This window comes from Antennarius striatus, chromosome 5 (assembly GCF_040054535.1).
Source record: "Antennarius striatus isolate MH-2024 chromosome 5, ASM4005453v1, whole genome shotgun sequence".
Lineage (NCBI taxonomy): Eukaryota > Metazoa > Chordata > Actinopteri > Lophiiformes > Antennariidae > Antennarius > Antennarius striatus.
In genome coordinates, this window is record NC_090780.1 from 13,108,867 (window position 1) to 13,130,795 (window position 21,929).

The 21,929-nt window shown below is 43.3% G+C and overlaps 3 protein-coding genes across 4 annotated transcripts; 1 reads left to right on the forward strand and 2 right to left on the reverse strand.

Moving 5' to 3' along the window:
• The first annotated feature begins 329 nt into the window (after nucleotides 1-329).
• Nucleotides 330-7,520, forward strand: usp49 (ubiquitin specific peptidase 49). The gene is made up of 7 exons (XM_068316326.1): nucleotides 330-440; nucleotides 2,019-2,141; nucleotides 2,276-3,747; nucleotides 4,378-4,585; nucleotides 5,111-5,219; nucleotides 5,362-5,567; nucleotides 5,644-7,520. Exons 3-7 carry the CDS (start codon nucleotides 2,341-2,343, stop codon nucleotides 5,745-5,747), a joined length of 2,034 nt encoding a protein of 677 aa, XP_068172427.1. The 5' UTR covers nucleotides 330-440; nucleotides 2,019-2,141; nucleotides 2,276-2,340; the 3' UTR covers nucleotides 5,748-7,520.
• A 1,162-nt stretch (nucleotides 7,521-8,682) lies between these two features.
• tmcc2 (transmembrane and coiled-coil domain family 2) lies at nucleotides 8,683-14,968 on the reverse strand. Its single transcript, XM_068315679.1, has 5 exons — nucleotides 14,939-14,968; nucleotides 12,837-13,232; nucleotides 12,107-12,729; nucleotides 11,252-11,387; nucleotides 8,683-9,593 (listed from the first exon to the last, which is right to left on the reverse strand). Exons 1-5 carry the CDS (start codon nucleotides 14,939-14,941, stop codon nucleotides 9,294-9,296), a joined length of 1,458 nt encoding a protein of 485 aa, XP_068171780.1. The 5' UTR covers nucleotides 14,942-14,968; the 3' UTR covers nucleotides 8,683-9,293.
• Nucleotides 14,969-18,552: 3,584 nt separating this feature from the next.
• cdkn1a (cyclin dependent kinase inhibitor 1A) lies at nucleotides 18,553-21,425 on the reverse strand. Of its 2 annotated transcripts, none has more exons than XM_068315419.1 (3): nucleotides 21,248-21,425; nucleotides 19,296-19,761; nucleotides 18,553-19,211 (listed from the first exon to the last, which is right to left on the reverse strand). In XM_068315419.1, the coding sequence occupies exons 2-3, from the start codon at nucleotides 19,753-19,755 to the stop codon at nucleotides 19,156-19,158; spliced, it is 516 nt and encodes a 171-aa protein (XP_068171520.1). In that variant the 5' UTR covers nucleotides 19,756-19,761; nucleotides 21,248-21,425; the 3' UTR covers nucleotides 18,553-19,155. The 2 variants fall into 2 exon arrangements, with proteins under 2 accessions (XP_068171520.1, XP_068171519.1); XM_068315418.1 differs by lacking the exon at nucleotides 21,248-21,425 and adding an exon at nucleotides 20,029-20,128.
• Between the last annotated feature and the right edge of the window lie 504 nt (nucleotides 21,426-21,929).

The following is a 21,929-nucleotide window of genomic DNA, read 5'->3' on the forward strand; positions in this document are numbered from 1 at the left end:
TATAATAGTTTTCTACTTAGCAGCAGTTTCAGTTAACAGACTTTAATCTGTAAATCTCTCCCGTGACTGCTTCCACTCCAACGTTATAACTATTATGTGATTAAAAGTTCCCGTCCCCTGTGAACTATTATGTCACACAATCCGATGACACACAAGCCTTTCGTAGACACGGGTCAGATGCTCGGGCGAGCTGCCCTCTTTGACCGTCAATCGGAACCGGAGCCTCCGTTATTGTTCCATGTGGCCTCGGTGGGTGGAAGGACGGCCGGTCCATCCTGCTGCCTGTTGTTCAGCCATTCAACCAATCAGAGCGCAGCTTCCGCTTCGCCTCCGTCCAATCAGAATACGAGGCTCTGGACTCGGATTGAGAGTTGGGTTGTTCAATCTGTGGAGGACAACAACCAGAGCTGAGTGTGCCGGATGGATGCATGTTGGCGATGGTAACGTTACGCAGTTTTTCCATTGTCAGACGTCATAAATGTAGTAACGAACACAGACAAGGCTCGGCCTAAACGTGGCTCCACTACATTATTCGGTTTTCTGTGATAAAAGTCACCAATAAGTTTTATAAACGCTGAACGACGCAGCTCGCTGCCGAGCTAACCTGTGGTGATACTCACCGCTAGTGGCTCACAACAGCCGTTAGCTTCACTCCGATTGTGATCACCGAACGGGTTAGCCGTTAGCTAACACTTGCTACCACAGCAAGCTAACAACATAAACCGTGGCGACTTGGTGGAACGCGAAACGTCTGTGTTCAACAAAATACAAAATTATTTAGGAAAGGCGACAAAGGCTCGGCAAGGCTAATCCTTTGCCTGGCTGCGGCGGCTAGCAGCTAGCGGCGGTAGCTAACTTAGTGCTTGCGGGGCTGCCTTCATAAAGTTGTTGGCTGTTCCTGGAGAGTGGCTGGCTGACTGTTCTTTGTTCTGCCTGAACATGGTGATTGTGGTGCAGCACAGCGTGGCGTGAAGAACCAGCCTCTGGACTCCAGACTAGAGACTGAAGAGCGGACAGAGAAAGCAGGTTTATTGTAACACGCGTATATTTCACTGTTATATCCATTAATACAGGAGATGCTTCTGATAGAGCAGCAGACACAGGAGGTGCAACTGATTTGTAACCAGTTGCACCCACTTACAATCTGATGCGGTGCTTTCATAAGATATTTTTGTTTTAATGAATAAGTGGATGATTTACACAATGGAATTCATAAAAGAAAACAGAAGGGTGTGGATCAGTGTTTTATCATGTAAATAGACAGACATTCTCCTTAACATCATCACCTTCAAGTTGGGACGTTTAAAAGCTTAGATGTTGTCTTTGCAGAAATAAGCGCCTTATGTTGCTTTTCAATTAGAAAAGCTCATTTTCAAAGTTTATCGTTACCAACCCACGTATGAGATGCACAATGATCACACTTCATGTGTTCACTCCCAAGTTTTTCCGATATTCTTAAGTATTTATCATGTGTAGTTTATTTTTATTTTATTATTCATAGTCTATGAAATAGAACTAACGCCGCCACATTATAAATATGTATAGTGCTCATTAGTAAATTGGTATAAATGGTCCACATTAATAATTTGGGTTTTACACATCCGGTTGGCTTTCTCTGTCTGTTCAAGCGCTTTGAAATGCCTGCTGATGTGATTAAGCGCTATATAAATAAAGGTTGATTGAATGGAAATTCACCATTAAACTATGATGCATCGTTTTATTTGTCAAATTCAGTTTTCGGTTCTTGTGGTTTTTTTAATACAATAAGTCACTCAGTTTATTAAATGTTTGTGATCAATAACTATGTATTTATAAAACAAACACTTGTTGAAAAAACAAATTTAAAAAAAAATTTTTTTTCTTTTTTGCATTGTTTATAGAAAATTTGTAGTTGTCGTTCTTCCCAGTCTTGTTGCCTTTTCTACAAATATAATTGTAAATCCATGAGTAAAACAGACAACGATTGTGTAAATGCCCAGAGTCGATCGTTATTAATCTAATTTAATTCCTTTCCTCAGAATGTTTGTGTTGGTGCTGTTGGTGACAGCGGATATGGGTGATCAAACTGAATGGTGCTGTTGAGCTTTCTGCAGATGTTGTGATGTATTGTCCCAAACCTACTCAAGTACAATTCGTTAATAGTAAGTACACCTTTTGCGTTTCCTATCATTTTCTGTATAGCATAGGGTGTGTGTTAAATTGAAGCATAGCATTGGTACAGGATCTTTTGGTCAGGTGTTAATCTTTGTTTTTTTTCCTCTAAATGTTCTTGCAGAATGAGTTGCAGCTCAGCTACAGGACGTGTGTCCTATCGCTGAGGCCACATGTGTATCAGAAGAAATGGATCGTTGTAAACACGTGGGACGCCTTCGTTTGGGCCACGATCATTCCATCCTCAACCCACAAAAATGGCACTGTGTCGACTGCAGTACCACCGATTCAGTGTGGGCCTGCCTCAAGTGCTCCCATGTGGCCTGTGGACGTTTCATGGAGGAGCACTCACTCAAACACTTCCAGGAGTCACGCCACCCACTGGCTATGGAGGTGCGTGAGTTGGATGTCTTCTGTTTTGCCTGTGGTGACTATGTACTCAATGATAACGCTGAAGGGGATCTGAAACTTCTCAGAGGGGCACTCTCTACTGTTCGCCATCCTGGTAGACGCTCACTACGCTCCTCCACTGGAAGAGAGTGCACCCCCTGGGTTGGGCAAGGTGGGCCACAGCCGGCCATGCAACTCGCCCTGCATCACAGGAGGAAAGCGCTTCTCAGGAAGGCACTTCATACGTGGATCAGTAAACATCAGGGGGTGCAGAATCAGCGGAAAGAGAAACTTGAGGAAGCTAGAAGACAAAAAAAAGATGTGAAAAGGAGACTTATGGAAGAGCTTAGCAACGTCCCTCCCAGAAAGAGTGCTCGGCTTCTCACTCAGGCACCACGTTCAACCATCACACTCATTCCTCGCAAATTCCGTGACCCCCCAGAACGCCTACCTCCTCCTCTAAAGAAGCCTTCCCTTCTGACCCTGTCCCAAAAGGCTTCACAGAACAGCAGAGCTGCTAAACTGAGACGATATTACTCTGCACACTCAGCAACCCGCCGGAGACTCGCTCCAGGCGTCACTGGTCTGCGAAACTTGGGGAACACGTGCTACATGAACTCAATATTGCAAGTGCTGAGTCATTTGCAGAAATTCAGGGAATGTTTTCTGACTTTGGACCTGTGTGAGACGGAGGAGCTGCTGGCTAAGACCAATCACTCACAGGGGATGAAGGGTGTGACAGGAGGTGTGGTCGGCCTTGGTAACACTGCCCTGTCAGGTTGCCCTCTCGGAGGTATGGGGCAGACAGGCAGTTGGAACCTGCCAATGGGCAAGAAAGAGAGTCCCCTGCCTTCCCCACGAGCTGCAGAGTTGGTCCAGCCCAAGGAGCCCCGCTGCTCCACCCGCCAGCAGATGTCTCTGTGCCATGAGCTGCATACACTTTTCAGGGTCATGTGGTCGGGCCGCTGGTCTTTAGTCTCTCCGTTCGCCATGCTGCACTCTGTGTGGAACCTCATCCCAGCGTTCCGTGGGTACGACCAGCAAGACGCCCAGGAGTTCTTGTGTGAGTTACTGGACAAAGTGCAGCAGGAGCTGGACACGGAGGGTTCCAAACGCAGGATAGTTATCCCCATCACCAAGAGGAAACTGTCAAAGCAAGTGCTAAAGGTTCTCAACACCATCTTTCATGGGCAGCTACTCAGCCAGGTGGGTCTGTCCACACAACCAGTATGCAGATACTGAAGTCTTGTAGATTGGTTAACATTATTTGATCTTAAACATTCAAGTATGACTGCATTTGTTTCACAAAACATTAACTTACTGAGTCATGAACAAGCAGTGATAATATAATCTGGAGAACTGCAGGTTAGCTCACATGTTTTGAAAACTTTTGAAAAACATTTGCTGCTTTTTATCTCCGCTCTGCTACACACCTAGTTCATGAAATAGCTGTGCAACATGTTCTTCTGCTCTGTCCCTCTTATCTGTCCCAAACCTGTATTCAAATCCTTGACAGTAAAAGGGTGAGACCAAGTGATGAGGGAATTAATCTTTATCCTTTCTTATAAAAGAAAAAAGAGTTTTCTAAAATGTTCCAGAGATGTCCAGAACGCTTCATCCATGATGTGAAGCCGCACCAATGTGATGTAACATAATGTATTCCACAGATTCTTTGGCGACTGTTGTTTTCTACAACACCATAACAATAATCTCCTGTTCTAAAATATGCGTATAGTCGGATGTCTTCTGAAAAGTAATTTCTTTACTTATCAATGACATCTTTTCTGTGTTTTAACTAAACTCTCATCTGCTTTCTTTCTGTTGTGTATATTTTAGGTGACGTGCCTATCCTGTAAGCACAAGTCAAACACGGTTGAACCGTTCTGGGATTTGTCTTTGGAGTTTCCGGAGCGATACCACAGCATAGGCAAAGGCTCCGCCTCCACAGCCTACCAACAGAGCTGCACCCTCACCGAGATGCTGTCCAAGTTTACAGAGATGGAGGCTCTCGAAGGCAGCATTTACGCCTGCAACCACTGCAACAGTTAGTATAGTTACAGACAGACACAGTCAGCACAAAGCTGCATGGTTCTTATCTCAAGGCATTCAGTTCAGTCTGGGCATATTTTCACATCACGTTTTCAGATCAGATCCTGGCCTGTTCAGCTTTAAATACCAATAAAAATGTGGTTCTGACAAAAGCTTTACTTCCATATTTAAAGAAATTCAATCAGAAAAAAAATCGGACTGAAGTAACAAATACACTTATAAATAGACTTAGAAAATTTTACACCACTCTGAACTTTCTAGGAGACACAAGTTTTGCCCTAGTTTTTACAGTAACAATCATCATCGCGATGCTAGAATTTGATCAGTGTTAAGTTTTGATAGAGAAGCAGTGGTTTCAGTGGTGGACCAACACCTCTGCTGGCAGCTGAATTTCAGTGCTGACTCATTGGATGAGTGTGTGACTCAAAAATCAGAGGCTTTTCATGTTTATGCGAACCTGGTCATCTTTTCATTTCAGTTGATGTCTGGATTTCATTTAAATGCGTCTCTGTTTTGACAGAAAAAAGACGGAAGTCGTCCCACAAACCCTTAGTTCTGTCAGAAGCACGGAAGCAGCTTCTGATCTACCGTTTACCTCAGGTTCTACGGCTGCATCTCAAACGCTTCAGGCGAGTTTCGGTTCCAACTGATGATTTTACACAATGTAAATATTTACAAGAGCTTGAAAAACTGGCTGTGTTTTGAGGATTCGTTCAGAGTGCTCAAGTGCAGCAGTTTGTCTTCATGCTAACTACTTCCTGTTTACGGCAGATGGTCCGGGCGGAACCATAGGGAGAAGATTGGCGTCCATGTGGCCTTTGACCAAGTTCTGAACATCAGACCGTATTGCTGCACAGACTCAGGTCACTCTGTCCACAGAGGAGGCTACACCTATGATCTGTCTGCTGTAGTGATGCATCATGGGAAAGGCTTCGGCTCAGGGCACTACACTGCGTACTGCTACAACACAGAAGGAGGTGAGGAAGACTTTTCTCTAATCAGCCATCCAAGTCCTGTTGTTCTGCTGCATGATGAACATCTTTGGTCTTTCAGGTTTCTGGGTCCACTGTAACGACTCTGAGATGAAAGTGTGTAGCGTGGAGGAACTGTGTAACACTCAGGCCTACATTCTCTTCTACACCCAGAGGTCTGGCTAGGAACCTCTCGCTGTGATGTCGACCTGTGCGCAGCAATAAAAAGCTGCATTTATGAAAATGTTGTCATTAAACAATCATTATCAGTGATTTGCTGTAGGACATCCACAATCATGAGTCAGCGTAAAAACTGTAGCAGCATCATTTAAATGAGGAAGATCATCATATAGTTAGATTATATACCAGTGTTGCCAAGGAAAGTGGTTGATTAGTCAGAATTCAAATGTTCTCATCTTTGGGTTAAATGGTTTTTAAAGGTTCTATATGTGAAATTATGAGAATTTAATACCAAACCACTGCTGCCATGTAAAGAGTAACTGAATAGTGTTACTGGGGTCCTGAGCAGATCATGACGTCTCCCTCTCTCTCTGGGCTGTAATCTGACTTCCTTTCTCTCTTTGTTTTGGTCATTGAGTCCATATCTGTGAAACTGATTTTTAAAATGAGGATTTAATTTGCAGAGAAGACAGAAACCATTGAACTTGAGCATCCTGGGTTTATCCGAGGAGTTCAAGCAGATATAAAACCATGTTCCATGGATTTGGGTAAAATGATATAAAACAGAAAAAAAAGGGGGGGGGGTCTCATATATAGAACCTTTGAACAACAACAAAAAAAATCTTTTCCAAACGAGACGACTGGTTTCTCAGCATACTGGTAAATGGCCTGAGGACTGTGGTTAAAAATTCGACTGTCTAGTCGAACACCAAGTTGTTTATCTGAAAGATTTCATTATTTTTTTTACAATAAAATCAGGCTCCTGTCTGAGTCAGGGACCAAGCAGGTGTCCTTCTGAGACAGCATTCTTATATCCAGTGACTGGTCCTCATTTAATATTTAACTACATTTGATGCCAATGTCATTAAATCCTTGAAAGTGTTTCGCCATTATTGTTTGCAGGTGGTTCCTCTCATAGCAAAAATTAATCTCATGACGGAGCTGACACAAGTCCAGAGTCTGTTGCCTCTTACTAATTGTGAATCGTCACTTCTGGAAGCTTTTACTCTTCATCCCTGTGTTTGTATTTCATCACGTCCTCTCCTCAACCGTACTGTAACGACTGGATGCTGTGTCCTGCGCTTTCTAGTGAAGAAGAGTAGTTTCTGTTCATTCTGTAGCCACTCTGTTTCACCTCCATGAAAAGAAGCAACACGTTTGATTTTCACTTTGATGACTGATGGAAAGCTGCACTTTTGAGAAGGGACTAATCCTGTTGGTCCTTTATTTGTGATTGTTCATCTTTTTGCTCTGTTGTCTTTAAATGGCAGCTCCCCCTGTGGCGTAACGGTTAGACTAGTCTGATCCCGGGTCAGAGACACTGCACCTGTTGATTTTCTGCAGGACACGAAGGGGCAGACTACGATACTAAAGAATGTGTTTCTGGGAGACTTGGGGTACCATTTTTTGTTGAGCACCTGAAAGCAATATATTGTACATCTTGCATCTTGACAGGAAATTAAGATTAAAATCAGGAATTCTGCTTGTTATACAATGTTTTTTTTTTCTACTCTGCTGTTTCTATCAAGGTCTTTAGAATTTCCTAGTTAATCAAGAAAAACTTTGTGTTTGATACGAGTCAAACGCAAAATACATTTGTGAACTCTGTAAAAGTTTGAACAATCTAATGACGATGAATGTCTTACTTTTTAGTGGTCAGGTGTGGCCATGCCACCAGCTCTGACCTCCTTGAGTTACGTCTTGTACTGTAAGAATACCTGTCATAAATGTAATGGTCACATGGGTTTTGCCTGACAGTAATTATTAAAAAGAAAGAAAATTTTAAACCTGTTTTAAAGTTATCTTTATTTTTTTAGTGATGATTCTATAGTGTCTAAAAGATGGAGCTTTCAGGATGAGAACATTTTTATGTGTATTTTCCCCCTAAGCTAAGAGAAAGATGTGGTCGGAGTCAATAAAAGGAGATTGTAGAACTGAACTGAAATAATCCCACAGAAATAGAAAAACATTTCTGCTTCTTTAAGATTTGTAATCTAGAATAGATGTAATCTGTTCCAGATGATGAAGATGCAAAGGCATTAGATGTAAATAATCCCTGAAGACGACTCTTAGCAGCAAACTGCACCCAACCAGAGATTTTCGCGTTGCTCTGTCATGATTATTTTTCTCCATCTTAGAAATTTTAAAAATTCTCTTTGTTTGAAGGTGTTTGTTATAAAGTGTTTATTATCTTAAGTTAAACCTGAAGTAAGAACGTGTGACCTTTCAGAGAGATACACATTCCTTTTCTTGAAAGGTTGTCTCTCAGTCATTACATGAGATGTTGGTCATTATGATGCATTCAGAGGTTTTGCTGTGTTGTGACCAATTGAAGGTTCTTAAATATCACCATACATGTAAAATCACTCACAGCTCAGCACTTTTCAATAAATGCTGATTGTTTTAGAAAATCACTTAAAAAGATGGACCTTTGAAAGCACACGTCTTCAGGCCAGAGGTGTGTGAAGAGCAAACACTGAAGAGTTCATGCTCTCACGAATGAAAATTGTTTCTATGTCGTTTGGGAGAAACATAATCAGTAATGCTCACATGAAGAATTACGTGTTCCTGAACTGAAAATCACATCAAGTCTGCTAATAGGGCAGCTTCATGTAGATGCAATTAATGCATAAGAGATTTATTTATGAAATGAAAGAAATAATAATATTTCGTCTTATCGATGACTAAAAGAAATGTATGAATGAATCTATGGGAAACATATCTACAAATCCGACTGATAATCTCTACAGACGAATAGATCTTATGTGATGTTAGATGTTGTCCGCTCTCCCGTACAAGAACATTTCAAACAATACAGTTAAAGTCAAACTAGCAAATCATTTATTTCTTATTTATTAAACAGCAATCATTACTTTTTGCAAACTGGATAGAAACTTTACAATTTGACATGCCAGTTAATCTGATGCTATGGACGGTAACAGTTCTGCACTAATGGTGATGAAAGAACATCTGTGGACAGAACAGAATTTATAGAGTTGAATTCTTGTGACGTTTTCACAGATATCACCAGAAAAGAGATGAATGCATCGGAGCGCCGCCTCAATACACAACAGGATGTGAAACGAATCTTTAGATACAACATATCTGACAACAACATGGCAGTTATCAAAAATCCATTTTGTCGTTAACAAAATGTTAAGTCATGCCCGCTAGTGCTAGATGTGTCTGAGTACACAGATGAATACATGCGTGATCACATGACATTCATGAGAAAAGCTTCCTCCTCTCCAGTGCAGTGTCAGCATGAAAGTGACAGCTAACTCCATCAGTGTTTTAAAGTCATTGTCAGTGTCTCTAGAGTTTGTAATTCTAGAAAAGGATGATCCATAGACTTCCAAAAAGGTTTTTTGGTGACAGCAATGCAATCAACGCTTCCACTCCAGTGGATTTGGGTGACGTGATGTCTTTTGGCAAGCAGAAACCTTCACCTGCTCCTCTTCTAAATTTTACCATATGTTGCTTCCTTGGCTGTTTCAGTGAGAGTGACCTCATTTGAACCAGTCTATGTTCTGGAGTCTCTCCTTCAGAGGCTCAGCTGGGCAGCAGCCACGGCTCCACATAGTCCCACTGCTTCCACAGGATGAACAGGAACAAGGTCAGCAGGATGGTGGCCGCCACCCGAGCTCGCGTCTTCATCAGTGGCGTGATGAAGTTAGCCAAGGTGGAGACAAAGACCAGCAGCACGGCCATGAGCGCCAGGATGACGTTGATGAGCTTTCCCAGCAGAGCTCGAGCGTTGGCGTTCTCCACTCCCTCCAGCTGGACGACCTGCTGCTGCTGCTGCTGCAGCTCCAGCTTGGTGATGCGGGTCAGACACGACTCCACAGCTTCCTGCAGGTGAAACACACACAGCAGCGTCAGTGGAAGCAAGACTCCCAACGTACAGCCTCATCCGCTGGTTATTTCATGAGAGATCTCTGGATGTGTCCATCGTTCACAAGAGCTGGAGGTGATTGTATAATAGTGTGTACTATGTAATAGTGTGTACTGTGTATAATTGGATAATAGACGAGATGTTGAACGCTGTAAAAGTTACTACAGAGAACGTCACAGCACGGTCAGGTAAAATAGCTTACAGTAGTTAAAGAAAATATTAATTAGAGAGAAAAAGAAGGTTAAGAGAAAAAGAAGAGATATTAATTAGGTTAAGAGATAAATGAAAGACGCAGTGGTTAGCACTGTCGCCTCACAACACGGCGGTTCTGGGTTCGAGTCCCGCTCTGTGCAGAGTTTGCATGCTCTCCCCGTGTCTGCGTGGGTTCTCTCCGGGTTCTCCGGCTTCCTCCCACCTCCAAAAGCATGTGCTTCAGGTTAATTAGTTGGTCCCAAATTGCCCGTAGGAATTAGTGTGTGTGTGCGTGGTTGTCTGTCTTTGTGTGTGGCTCCGCGGTGCAATGGCGTCGTGCCCAGAGTGTCCCCCGCCTCGCGCCCTATGCCAGCTGAGATAGGCTCCAGCTCCCCGTGACCCGTTACGGCGGATGAAGTGGCAGAAAATGGATGGATGGATGGATGGATAAATGAAAGAGATAGTAGTTGGGCCATAGGAAAGTGAAAGAGATAGTAATACAGGTAGTGTCTGGGAGTTTAGAAATGCTGTTAAGGTGGAAAAAGCATCAGTAAAACTTACGATTGTTATTTATTTCATTGTTTTTATGTGTAAGCGAAAACAAAACAATGTTACAATGATTGGTTATTATTTTCAAGTGTTTTTATTTATTGCATCTGGAAAACGTGTTTACATGTAATGTCCTGTGTAGATAAAGAATGTCTGGATCTGTAGATGTGAAGATTATTTCTTTTGGTCTGCAACCAGACGGGAAGGATTCACAGGGTTTTGCAAAAAAAAAAAAAAGAAGCGAAGACGAGGACAAAGAAGTTGACGAGCATCGTGTGGATGGAAGGATGAAAAACTAATAACATATACACCTCTGGATTAAGAAATACAGCATTGCTCATGTGGTGACTTTAATCCCCCTTTTTCTGGAGAATAACAATCGCAAATGTTTGAATGTTTCTTTGTTTGTTTGTGGGCAAAAACTAATAAAATGTCTTTGGATTTTGACAAATTTCATGATAGGATTGTTTTTGGACCACAGAAGAGTTTAAGAAATGTTGGGGCAAATCTAAAATACAGATACAAATGTGGCATTACTTTTGACTCACTTTAACATCATGAAGTTGGTCCTTTATTTCTAAATTTTTCCAATATGGTTAAAGATAATTATCATAGGACAATGATAATAAAAATAAGCATTTGGAACTAATTTTCTTCGACACCTATACGGGATCCTGATATAGTAGATCATAATCACGATCTGTGAGGTTGTATTTATTTGGAATAGATGAATCTGCATTGAATCACATTATGGTAACAGAAATTAGTGAAAACATGGCAGCATGTAGCTGAGATATTTTACATTCAGATTCATTCCTAAGGATTTCAAAGTTAAATATTTACTACTTAAAGCCAGGCTTTCAGGGCATCTCACCTGAATGTCTCTCGCTCTCTCATAGGACTGGTAGGCCACTTTTTCCTCCATGCTGGCGAGTTCCTGTTTCAGATTTGTCATCTCGTTCTGGTGCAGCTCCGTTAAATCATTCAGCTGCTCCTCAAGGCGCTCATACCTGAACGTACAGCAAGAAACGCAAAGAATGACCAAAACCAAATCAGGTAGTAGGCAAAACTTCACTTCTCTGTTTCAAAAGTCCAGTTTTCTCTCTGCTGTCTCTATTTTTTTGTTTTAAGATCATTTTTAGGTGATTTTTTTTTAAACTTGATCTATCTGTTACTGTAAAAAAACAACCAGATGTGTGTTAATCTGCTGCTGAAAGAAATCCATGACAAATTTGATTTTTACTGCAATCTGGGTGAGGTTTGATAAAAACAAAACGAGACTTTTGAAAAAAAAATCAATAAAATAAAACTATATTTTTTTTACTTATTACAGTTTTACTTCTGTAAGAATGAGGAATAAAACCTACAAACCTAGATATAGTTTTAATGACGACGCTCAGGTCATTTCTTCTTTTTTTTTTGGATTCAGATTAAAACATTTAAATCTAACCCTAACCCAAACACAACAAGAAGGTTCTGGATCCAAATCTCCCTGAGGCCCTGAAACTTATGTGTGGAGTTTGAACATGTGTCTGTTTGGGTTCTCTCCGGGTCCCTGAGCTTCCTCCAACCACCAAAAACATGCAGTTTAGGTGGATTGGTGACTCTGTGTCCACAGAAGTGAATGTGAGTGTGGTTGGTTGGTTTTCTTTCATTTGACTCTACCAATATATAGAACCAATAGCCGTATCTGTAGAAAGCAAATGCCACCCTGTCTTTTGACGTGTACCTGTATCTCTCCTCTTGCAGGCACTGGGTCATGTAGGAGTAATCGCTCTGCAGCTGACCCTTCATGTCCTCAATGGCGTCCTCTGTGTGTGCCTGGCTGGATTTGATTTCCTGCAGACTCTCCAGCAGAGAGTCCCAGGAGCTGTGCATGTGATGGTGGTGGTGGTGGTGCCCGTCCAGCCTGGGACTTCCCATCGTTGGACCTAACAACCCCCCTCCTCCTCCTCCCCCTGCCCCACCGGAGTTGCTGCCCGCTCCGGAACCCGATGAGGCGCTGGAGCACTCGTCATCGCTGCCATACTTTGGGCTGGAGACCAGAGTGGCACTTCCACTCAGGGCTCGAGGTGTGGGGGCGTCGTCAGAGTTGCTCCTCACCCCGTCCTCAAGCGTATCCTTCAGGTGAGCGATGTTATCCGCACTGCCAAACTTGTTCCTGATCAGACTGGCGAACTCTCTGGGCTTGGAGACCACGGCTGTGTGAGTGAGAGCAGATACTCCACCTTTGACTCCTTCCACTACTCCACCTCCAAAACCACTGATCCCAGCTCGAACGTTGGCACCAACGTCCTTCAGTCCCTGCTGCATGTCCCGCAGGACATCTTTGGGTTGGCGGGCTGGTCCATTCTGGAGACATGGAAGAGAAATGAGAAGTGGACAATCTCAAAGGAAGGAAAGAGGTGATTAGGTTTATGGGAGAACATCACACCAGCTGTACATGAAAGCACTTTTACCTGTTCAATCTCCTTTAGCTTCTTGTGATAGTGCTCTAGTTTCTTGTGCAAGTGTGCGATGGTCTGTGCTGATTTCTGGTTTTTCTTCTCAAACACCTGCTTGATCCGTGACGCCTGCTGCTTGTCTGCGTTGTGGGCCAGCTTCAGGTACTCAGCCACGTTGTCATCACGGGCCTCCTGCTCCACACGGATCTGCTCGGTGACCTTCAGGATCTTCTGCTGCAGGTGCTCCAGAGCAGCACGGGTCCTCTGCGGCTCGCCGGCCCCCGAACACTCGGCGGCCCCCACCACAACTCCAGACGCTGCAGCCGCTCCGTCTGCACTGATGTTGCTGTCAGACCCTCCATGGCTGGCGGTGGAGGGCACTCCTAGAGTTGTCACCTCACTCTTGTCCAGCTGAGAAGAGGAGAGGACCAGGACGTTAATCCGGGGAGGAAAGAGAAGTATAAACGGTTTGGCAACCTTGGAATTATTAATGCCTCCAATGTGTAAAAGTCAGTTTAATGTCAAATTTAAATTAATAGAAAAGCTAAAACTGAAAGTTTTTGGTGTTTTGCGAATTGTAATTCAATATGTCTGCATTTTGTTAAGCTTTAATGCGATTTACAATAAAAAAATATTTATTTCGGGTTGAAATACAAGACAGTGCATTTGGACATTAGAAAATATTGTTAAGATTCAATTCAAAATGACGTAAAATAACATTCTCAGAACTAAGGAGTCAGTTTAAGGAGGTTATTCTGCTATCGTGCCCCTGGTGGTCCAGTTCCTGATTGATTTGGTGGCCACATCACAGATCATAGAGGCCACTGTGCATTAATGAAATAACACATTACCCAGCTTCCTGTGCAGCACTGCCTCAGAGAGTCAGCCACACAAGTTATTTCAAGACACCTTTCTTTGACGATACACAAAGCACACATGTGGAACAATGTGAACCCACTGCATGAAGCATTTTAATCCATGATGGTGAAGAGACTGACAAATCCAGTGATAAAACATTCGTGGGACAGCAGCACATCTGGAAAGTGGACGCTTTCAGACCAACACAGATCGGGCAGTATGGTTGCAGGAAGGGGGCAAATTCTCCTCCTGGGTGTTGCAGATGTGCCCTTGAGCAAGCTACTAACCGACCTAAACACTGACAACATGACAGACCACCGCCTCTGAAGACTCTCCATTCATTATCATCTGAGTAACCTGTTAGTAGTACAACAGCAGATTTTTAGAGTGTGTAATAGTTATATAATTAAATTGATATTTTCTGCGCTGCTTTGTGTCCATGAATTTACATTTCTCTAAATCAGCCTGATTCAAATTCCGCGTGAAGTTGTAACCTCTGCAGTGAAGTCACAATCGAGGGGATCCCCTGGTCAGTATTACTTCTATATGTGTGGCCTGACAGATGGAGGGATGGTTAATGACCCTCTGCGTGACGTCAAAACAGTGTAATGAGAGCCTGCAAACATGAGCTCAGGCAGACACATGACACCAAACGTCTCACTGCGCTGCTCTCATTTCTGCAGATGGGACGGAGCGAGGATTATTCTGTGTGTTTGATGGTGTGAAATGAGCACAAGTTTGAGTATCATCTCTGCATATGCGGTGGTAGTCTTTATTATCATCATTATTATTATTATTACTATTATTGACGTACATACACATTGTAATGCAGAGCAAACACAGATGGTGCAGGCACTGGTGGGTAGTCATTCCTTGATAATGTCAGAGATGCTTATGCAGTAAGCGATGGCTCATACGAGGAGGTGATGCGTTGTCCAGCGTTACATAGCTACTGGGTGGAAAACAGACAACAAATAAACAGACAACAAAAAAACAACACGGAACAGAGCCCTAAAGCTTGTGGAGGCACATAGATCGACGCTCCAACGGAGGCTGGAAGAGAAGCGGGTCTGTGGTGAGGATGGAGATGGCAGATGTCTGGAATAAAAAAAACAAAACACGGCTGGACAGGGGTAATTCCTGCACCCCCCCCCTCACTGTGACACGAGAGATGGCCGATGGATGTCAACAAGAGTGGATGTGGACACATGAGGATGAGACGCGAGCAGCACAGCAACAAATTAAATCAGAAACATTACCATACTGCTTTAATCCAATTTTTTCAGTGCCATTGCAAGTCTGTGTTCGAGGCCCATCCTCCTCCTCCTCCTCCTCCTGCTCCTCCCCCCGTCCTCACTGAGGAGCCCCCCTCCTCAAATGGCTTCACCCTCAGCCGCTGTTGGGCTAACTGTACCCTCACGGATCCTAACGCTCCATGGATGAAGCCATCGATATCTGCAGCCTCCCACTCCCACTCCCTCTCTCCTTTGTCTCATGTGCTCCTCCTCCTCCTCCTCCCCCCTCCGTGTGACTCTCCCTCCTCTCTCTCACTCCTCTCTCTCTCTTTCAGTCTAAATACTGTCCTGCCCTGTAATGGATGTGGAGCTAAGGGACAGATGATGGAGGGAAAGGGGCGGGGGGATGGGAGAGTTTGGCGCAGGCGTGCAGGTGCCTTCAGAAAGGAGGGAGGTGGGGTTGGGGTAGGAGATGGGGTGGGGGGGCAGAAGGACCCTGCTCGAGGCCTTCCATCCCCTAAACCCCACCATGCTAACACCCTGTATGCACTGATGCAGGGCTGCAGTGGCCCCCTTCAGCTCTGTCCCTCTGTGCTGATGCGTGTCTGGATATTAAAAAGATATGAAATTGTTTGGTTTTGGTAAACATAGTCATACAAAGTTAAAATCATCACCATATTAAGTTCATTCAGGATTAAACTTGGAGAAGAGTACACATCAGAATGGGCTTTATAAAGCGGGGTGTAGCTTGACCCACTTTACTGGGATGTGTGCCAGATTTGTCACTGGGTTCGTTTAGACTGATAAAAATCAGAACAAGTTATATTATAGCAGAGCAAATCATCCCAGAATAAAAATACTGAGGTGCAGAGCTTGAGGACCAGGTGCAAAGGTTAAGGGAATCAGCAAAGATAATCCTCATCCTGGGTTTAAATAAACCCAGTTTGGTGGTTTAATCCACCTGCTGATTAAAATGGACACGAAAATGGACATGTGGTTTTAATCCAACACTAATAAGGTCAATAATCAGTTTCATATCAGTTTTGTGAAGACTCAGCATCATCAGCCACCAACATTACCCTGACAACTGATATTAGCTGAGGTTGGATATCAAGAATTTTGCCACAACTCGCAATAGAAATCATCATCATCATCATCATCATTCCACTAAGGTCAAGAAACAGAGAAAGTGTTTATATCAGTTATAATGTTACATTTCTACTCGTGCATTCTCAGTACAGGTGGAATTTTATTTATGTAGGTGCAAATAACTTTAACTGTATTCTGTATTTATGTAGACGCAGTGGCGGGCCGTGCATTTCACACCTTCACACCTTCAGTGATGTCCTACTTAGTCAAACTTGCATAAATACATCCCATTATATTGTAAGCGGCTCCCTCTGCTGCTACCAATGTAGCATTCAGGACTGAGGCGTTTATAATGTAACAAGTAGCTGTGATAGTGTACAGGAACATCTATGCCCAGTATGGACTAGAAGTACCCAAATCCCAAAGGGACATACCACCAAAGGTGGTTGAGAACGACAAGGCTAAGATCCTGTGGGACTTCAGCTTCCAGACTGACAAACGGCTGCTGGCTAACAAACCGGACATAGTGGTGGTAGACAAAGAGCAGAAGAGAGCAGTGGTGATAGATGTGGCGATTCCAGCTGACGCCAACATAAAGGAAGAAGGAACACGAAAAGATTGAGAAGTATCAAGGGTTGAATGAACAGCTGGAACATATGTGGAAGATCAATGTTAATGTGGTCCCCGTGGCAGTAGGAGCACTTGGGGCAGTGACCCCCAAACTGGAAGAGTGGCTCCAGCAGATTCCTGGAACAATATCTGAAGCCTCAGTCCAGAAGAGCGCAGTCCTAGGAACAGCTGAGATACTGTACAGAACCCTCAGATTCCCAGGCCTCTGGTAGAGGACCCGAGCTTGAGGATGACACACAGATACCACCCCACAAGGGTGAGAGGGACATTTTATATATATATTGAAATATATTTAAGGAAAATGCTTTAAAATATAATTAACTTTTATCATAAATATTATGATTTCAGGTTGTGTTAGGCCAACAGAGAAGAGTTGCTGGCCCTGACCACCCACCACTGTGTAGACGTCAATAACAGAAAAGTGATCAGGCCTCAGACGCATCCAGAGGCTGAAATACCCAGATTTTCACCCCCTTGACCACGAGGGGGTGCCATAGATTCTTACCTTTACACCTTGTGTCTTTTTGCCTTCTCGCCACCAGGAGGAGATGCACTGGATTCCATTGTGTAGTTGTGAGATTACAATAACACACCCATAATAATAACACACTCATGTTACTGATAGAGGGTTCCACATTGATCATGTCTCCCGTCTCCCGTGTTCTCCTTCCTTACATCAATGACCAGCAGGTCATCCTTCAATCCATGAACCTCCTCACTGTTCTCATGCCCGGCAACAGTTAATTCTCTTCTATTCTATGGGACGCTACGCAAAACAACCCAAATAAAACAAATAAATCAAACCCACTACATTCCAACATTTTCATCATGGGTTTGTTTGCTTGGGCTCTCTGAGCTTTTGGGCAAGACTGTTGGTTTGACTTCAGACAAAAGGTTCATTGAATTATATGTTAGGATGGTAAACTGCTGTATGCCATCCTACGTTAAAGTGAGTCAGCCAGAGACTACTATATTTTCATTTATCTTTATCAATCAGTCACACACACAAAAAACAACAAAAAACAACACAGTAGTTACCGCATCCATGGGAATTTTTTATTTGACTTCTCAATAATTAAACAAAAACAGAATTAACATGAGGAACAGTATCTCACAATAAATAGAATAGAGCTTTTCATTTGTCATTTTTAACATAAAACAATAAGTAGGACCTGTGCACGAGCTTCTATCACCAGAAGTGCATTCATCGTTTTGGGTCATGCTGTCGTCTCATAACGGTAACGTTCTACCATCTGTCTGTGAGGACTCATGTCACAGTGACTCCTGACTGACACCCTTTCCTTTCACCCATAGCAGCAGTGTTTGCCAACACACACATTAATTACTGTCATGAACACACATGCTCTTTGTTTTTGAGGCAGGTAGTAAAAATAACACAAGGTCTGATAGAATTGCACTATGTGTCCAAATAGGGAAGAAGAAAAGCAGTTAGCTTAGCAAGATAATAAATTTGTGTCTGAGAACACTGATTGTCCTTTATGGAGATTCAAATACAACAAACACCATAAAGGCACTGGAGACTTGGTGTAACGCCACCTTTTAGATGTGTGTGCAATGCTGCAGTGTTTCCTTATGATTTGCTACTTCATAGTGCTGCATTAAACTCTGTAGATAATTCTCTTACATATCTGAATATAACTGTTTTTACCTGACATGGTAGTAAATTTCTAATCTACAATATCTGGTGCTGTACATAAGTCAGTATGTGGGCTGGGGCACTTTAGAAAATCACTTGACATACAGTAGATGCAACAACATGATGGCACTTCTGTCATAATAATCTAAGCAAAGCAACAGCACGTTCAAGACATCGTAACGCTTCAAGTGTGTTCTGTGAGTACATGATGGTAGAGAAATACAATACATTTAAATATATAAAGTACAATGTTTTGTTTAAAAAAAAAAAAAGACTCAAAACCTGCTTCATTTAGATAAAAACAAAAAACACTGACTGAAAAGAAAAACATTAGTGGATTTGAATAAAGCAGCCAAAGGTCTTCATCTGTTTTCTACATCTGAAGTCATTCTACAGCCACGCCTTGATGTCATCATGAGACAGACTGATTCAAACGGACACAAAGCAAGTTTCAACCATTGACAGTGACGTGTTGATCCATCACATCTGAACTGGAGGAGGTATAGAGACATTCTTCGTTTTAAGTTGAAAGTACAGTAGGAAAGGTCAGGTAACACTCGGACATTCCCGTCATCTGGATGAGATGAAGCCCACTCGATCCACAGATTCTCATCGAACTTCTGTGCTCATATGTCTCCTCAACACTGGGGGAAACACCAAAACCCTCTGAGTGATTCCAGCATCCAAACTAACCTCTTATTGATGGCGTGCAGCTGAAGTCCCTTTGGCTTCCAGATGATTCAACAGGTACAAAAAACCCTTAATATGTGACAGTGGAACATATTGCAGTATTCCTGAGTACAGTACAACGTGGGTGTGTGGATTTTAGATGACAAATTTTAGGATAATGGCACGTTGCTGAAAATCACTCGCCAGATTTACGCGGCATCCCAACTACTCTTCTTTTTGCCTGATAGAAATCTGTTGGGATACAGAAAAGGAAAATTAGATCATGCAAATATGGAGTGACAGCTCTACCTCTGATCTCTGAACCCAGACAGGTACCTGTAATGTTTGTCTGTTTCCTCTTCAGTCCTGTCCTCTCTCCTCTCCTTGGAGTCTTCTCCAGGCTCTCCATGTTGAATCCACATTTCTGTGGTGAGCATGGGATGTTTTCCTTCTCCCTCCTTGGTGCCACCTCCCCTTCTCCTCCCTTGGGGGTCACAGCTGCTTCTGCCCCCCTCTGGCTCTGCTGGCTCTGCCTCTGCCCCAGGTCAGACATGCAGGATCTGTAAAGCAGTGGCACCTTGGTGCTTGACACGCCTTCCCACTGGAAATCGCTGCACTCCAGAGGCCTGTCTGACTTGAAGTCGAAGCCCCAGCGGTGTGAAGCCTCCTCCAGATCTTTCTGCAGGGCAGCCTGGTAATCCTGCTGCAGCTGCTCCCGGTCCACAGGCCCAAACAGGCTTCTTCGAGCCTGGCCGTTCCCCACTGAGCACAACACCGCCTGGTGAGTCGACATCATTTTGCACTGGAGAAAAAGAAGAGAGGAAAACAGTTGGTTTGAGAACATCACAAATCAGTTCTGAGTCAGTGATGGTGACCGTGATAACTTATAAGACTTATAAATTAACATGCTAAACAAAGAAATATCAAAAACATTAATTTTTTTGTCAATAAACATTTAATATGTTTGCGAAGTTTTAGGATTTACTCCAATCTAAATACAAGGCTCATTCCCTGCACCAGTTTGTTTAAAAAATGCAGAATAAAATATAAAAGCACAAATCTCTCTTACCATGATTTAACTCAGCCTCTACTTTACTCTACAAAGACTAGACAGCATCTCAGACTGGTGTGACTGGGAGGCTCTTTATAGGGCCAACCGGTAAGTCACTGGGCCCTCCTCCAGACGGGACCAGTACATGTCTGGACATAACCTCACGCAGACATGTGAGGACAAGTTCACAGCAGAGGAGAATCACAAAGGAGCCACTAGGTGGCAGTGTCACACCCCCACGCATTCAGCCCCACTGGTGAACATAAGGAGTGGCTGTGGTTTATATTTATTAACCTCTTTTTAAATCACTGAAATGTAATTTAATTCCAGTTTGAAGGTTGGATAGTAGTGGTAAATAACCTAAGAGCTAAAAGGAAGGAATCAGGACAATGAGTCACTACATCCATCCAGGACGGGCAGGGCAGGTTTCCCATTTGAGGAAATGTTCCAGAGAAGTATGCCCCCGCCCCACCCAACCAGTATAATATGAGATAATAATGACTTTACATTTCAGAACGTGTTCTCGTTTGTGTGAATGATACTATATCCACACAAACGAAGAAAAAATACAAGAACAAATTTTAAATTTGAAAGAATGCTTTAAAGCCTATATGACATTTGAATAAAACATTGCAGTTCTTCCAGGACTTATTTTTGCAAACATTTTACCAGTCCTCAAGTTAAAACTTGACACAATTTATATATTATAATGTCTATTATTCCAAAATCAAAGTCGATTTCAAAAATCTGCTAAATCCCCGCCCATAAATGGGTGGAGTCATGTTTGGTTGCGTGATGTGACGGTCGCCCCACGCTTCTTTTCCTGGAAGCCCGTCCAATTTCTCAACTTCCTGGGTATGACGTCACACCCAGAGGGGGTGGGCCCGTGCAGGGAATTCAAGGCTGTGGCGGGAAGGTTAGTGGAGCACGCGCGGCGGAGACGCCGGCTCTAGAGTCAACATGCTCCACAGACCCTGCCCACTTTACTACGCGACACGTGAGGCTGGAGCTCGTGCCAGACAGTCAAACTGGGCTGTCACCGGGGCACGAGCTGACCCTCCTCTCCCTCACCACCACGGACATGGGAAAATAACTTCATGGTAGTGGGTCAAGTTCTCAAACTAGAACACGAAGTCAAATGTAGTCATGAATCTACATAGCAACACGTTATGACCTCGACACAGTTAACCGCATAAAACGCTGAACTAACTATAACAAGTGGACTAACTTTACTTACATCAAGTCCAGTCGAGGTATTCTTATTCCAAACTTGTTGAGAAAAGCTGTTCTCCTTTCTTCTTAGTTTTATTTTATTAACAGCTCTGGTGTAAAACGTTCCAGGCTGCTGTTGAGAAAAACCACTGGAGTAAACGGTATTCAGTTAAACGACACAACGCAGTACAGTACTCCGTAACTTCTTCAAGTATTCTCACACACTGGGAGTTGGACGTAAACTTTATAAACTCCGGGGAACGTGACCCCGCCCATCTCTTGCAGAGGCGGGGTCTTCGGGGACACACACGTGGAATTCGCCCGGTAAACACATTACTACACGTGAGGCTTTAGCCAGTTCAAAGGAAACTCCAGCTCGGACGACTCAGTACCGCGGCTCCCTGTGCTACTGCGCATGCCCAAAGGAGTAGTGTAAAGTCCCGGATGTGTTTTCACTGGGAAGATGCTGCAGAACCCCATCTCTCACTTGTTTCTGATCATGGCATGCTGTCGTGTTGAGCTGTCAAGTGGGGGGGGGGGGTGTCGTGCCGTGTCGTGTTGATTTGCCGATTTGATAAACTTTAGTAAAGTCTTCTTCTTTTCCTTTTGGCTTTTCCCTTCAGGGGTCGCCACAGCGAATCAGTTGCCTCCATCTAACCCTGTCTTCTGCATCCTCTTCTCTCACAAGGTGATAAACCTTAGTAAAG

What these genes read in the sequence shown, in the direction of transcription:
- cdkn1a (XM_068315418.1), bottom strand. An exon ending in GAAACAGACAAACATTACAG is followed by an intron (nt 19,212 to 19,295) that starts GTACCTGTCTGG and finishes GTATCCCAACAG; the next exon opens with ATTTCTATCAGGCAAAAAGA.
- tmcc2 (XM_068315679.1), bottom strand. An exon ending in AGCTAAAGGAGATTGAACAG is followed by an intron (nt 12,730 to 12,836) that starts GTAAAAGTGCTT and finishes CCATGTCTCCAG; the next exon opens with AATGGACCAGCCCGCCAACC. An exon ending in CTGCAAGAGGAGAGATACAG is followed by an intron (nt 11,388 to 12,106) that starts GTACACGTCAAA and finishes CTGTACGTTCAG; the next exon opens with GTATGAGCGCCTTGAGGAGC.
- usp49 (XM_068316326.1), top strand. Translation starts at nt 2,341, where the DNA reads ATGGATCGTTGTAAACACGTGGGACGCCTTCGTTTGGGCCACGATCAT. An exon ending in ATGGGCAGCTACTCAGCCAG is followed by an intron (nt 3,748 to 4,377) that starts GTGGGTCTGTCC and finishes TGTATATTTTAG; the next exon opens with GTGACGTGCCTATCCTGTAA. An exon ending in CTGCATCTCAAACGCTTCAG is followed by an intron (nt 5,220 to 5,361) that starts GCGAGTTTCGGT and finishes TGTTTACGGCAG; the next exon opens with ATGGTCCGGGCGGAACCATA.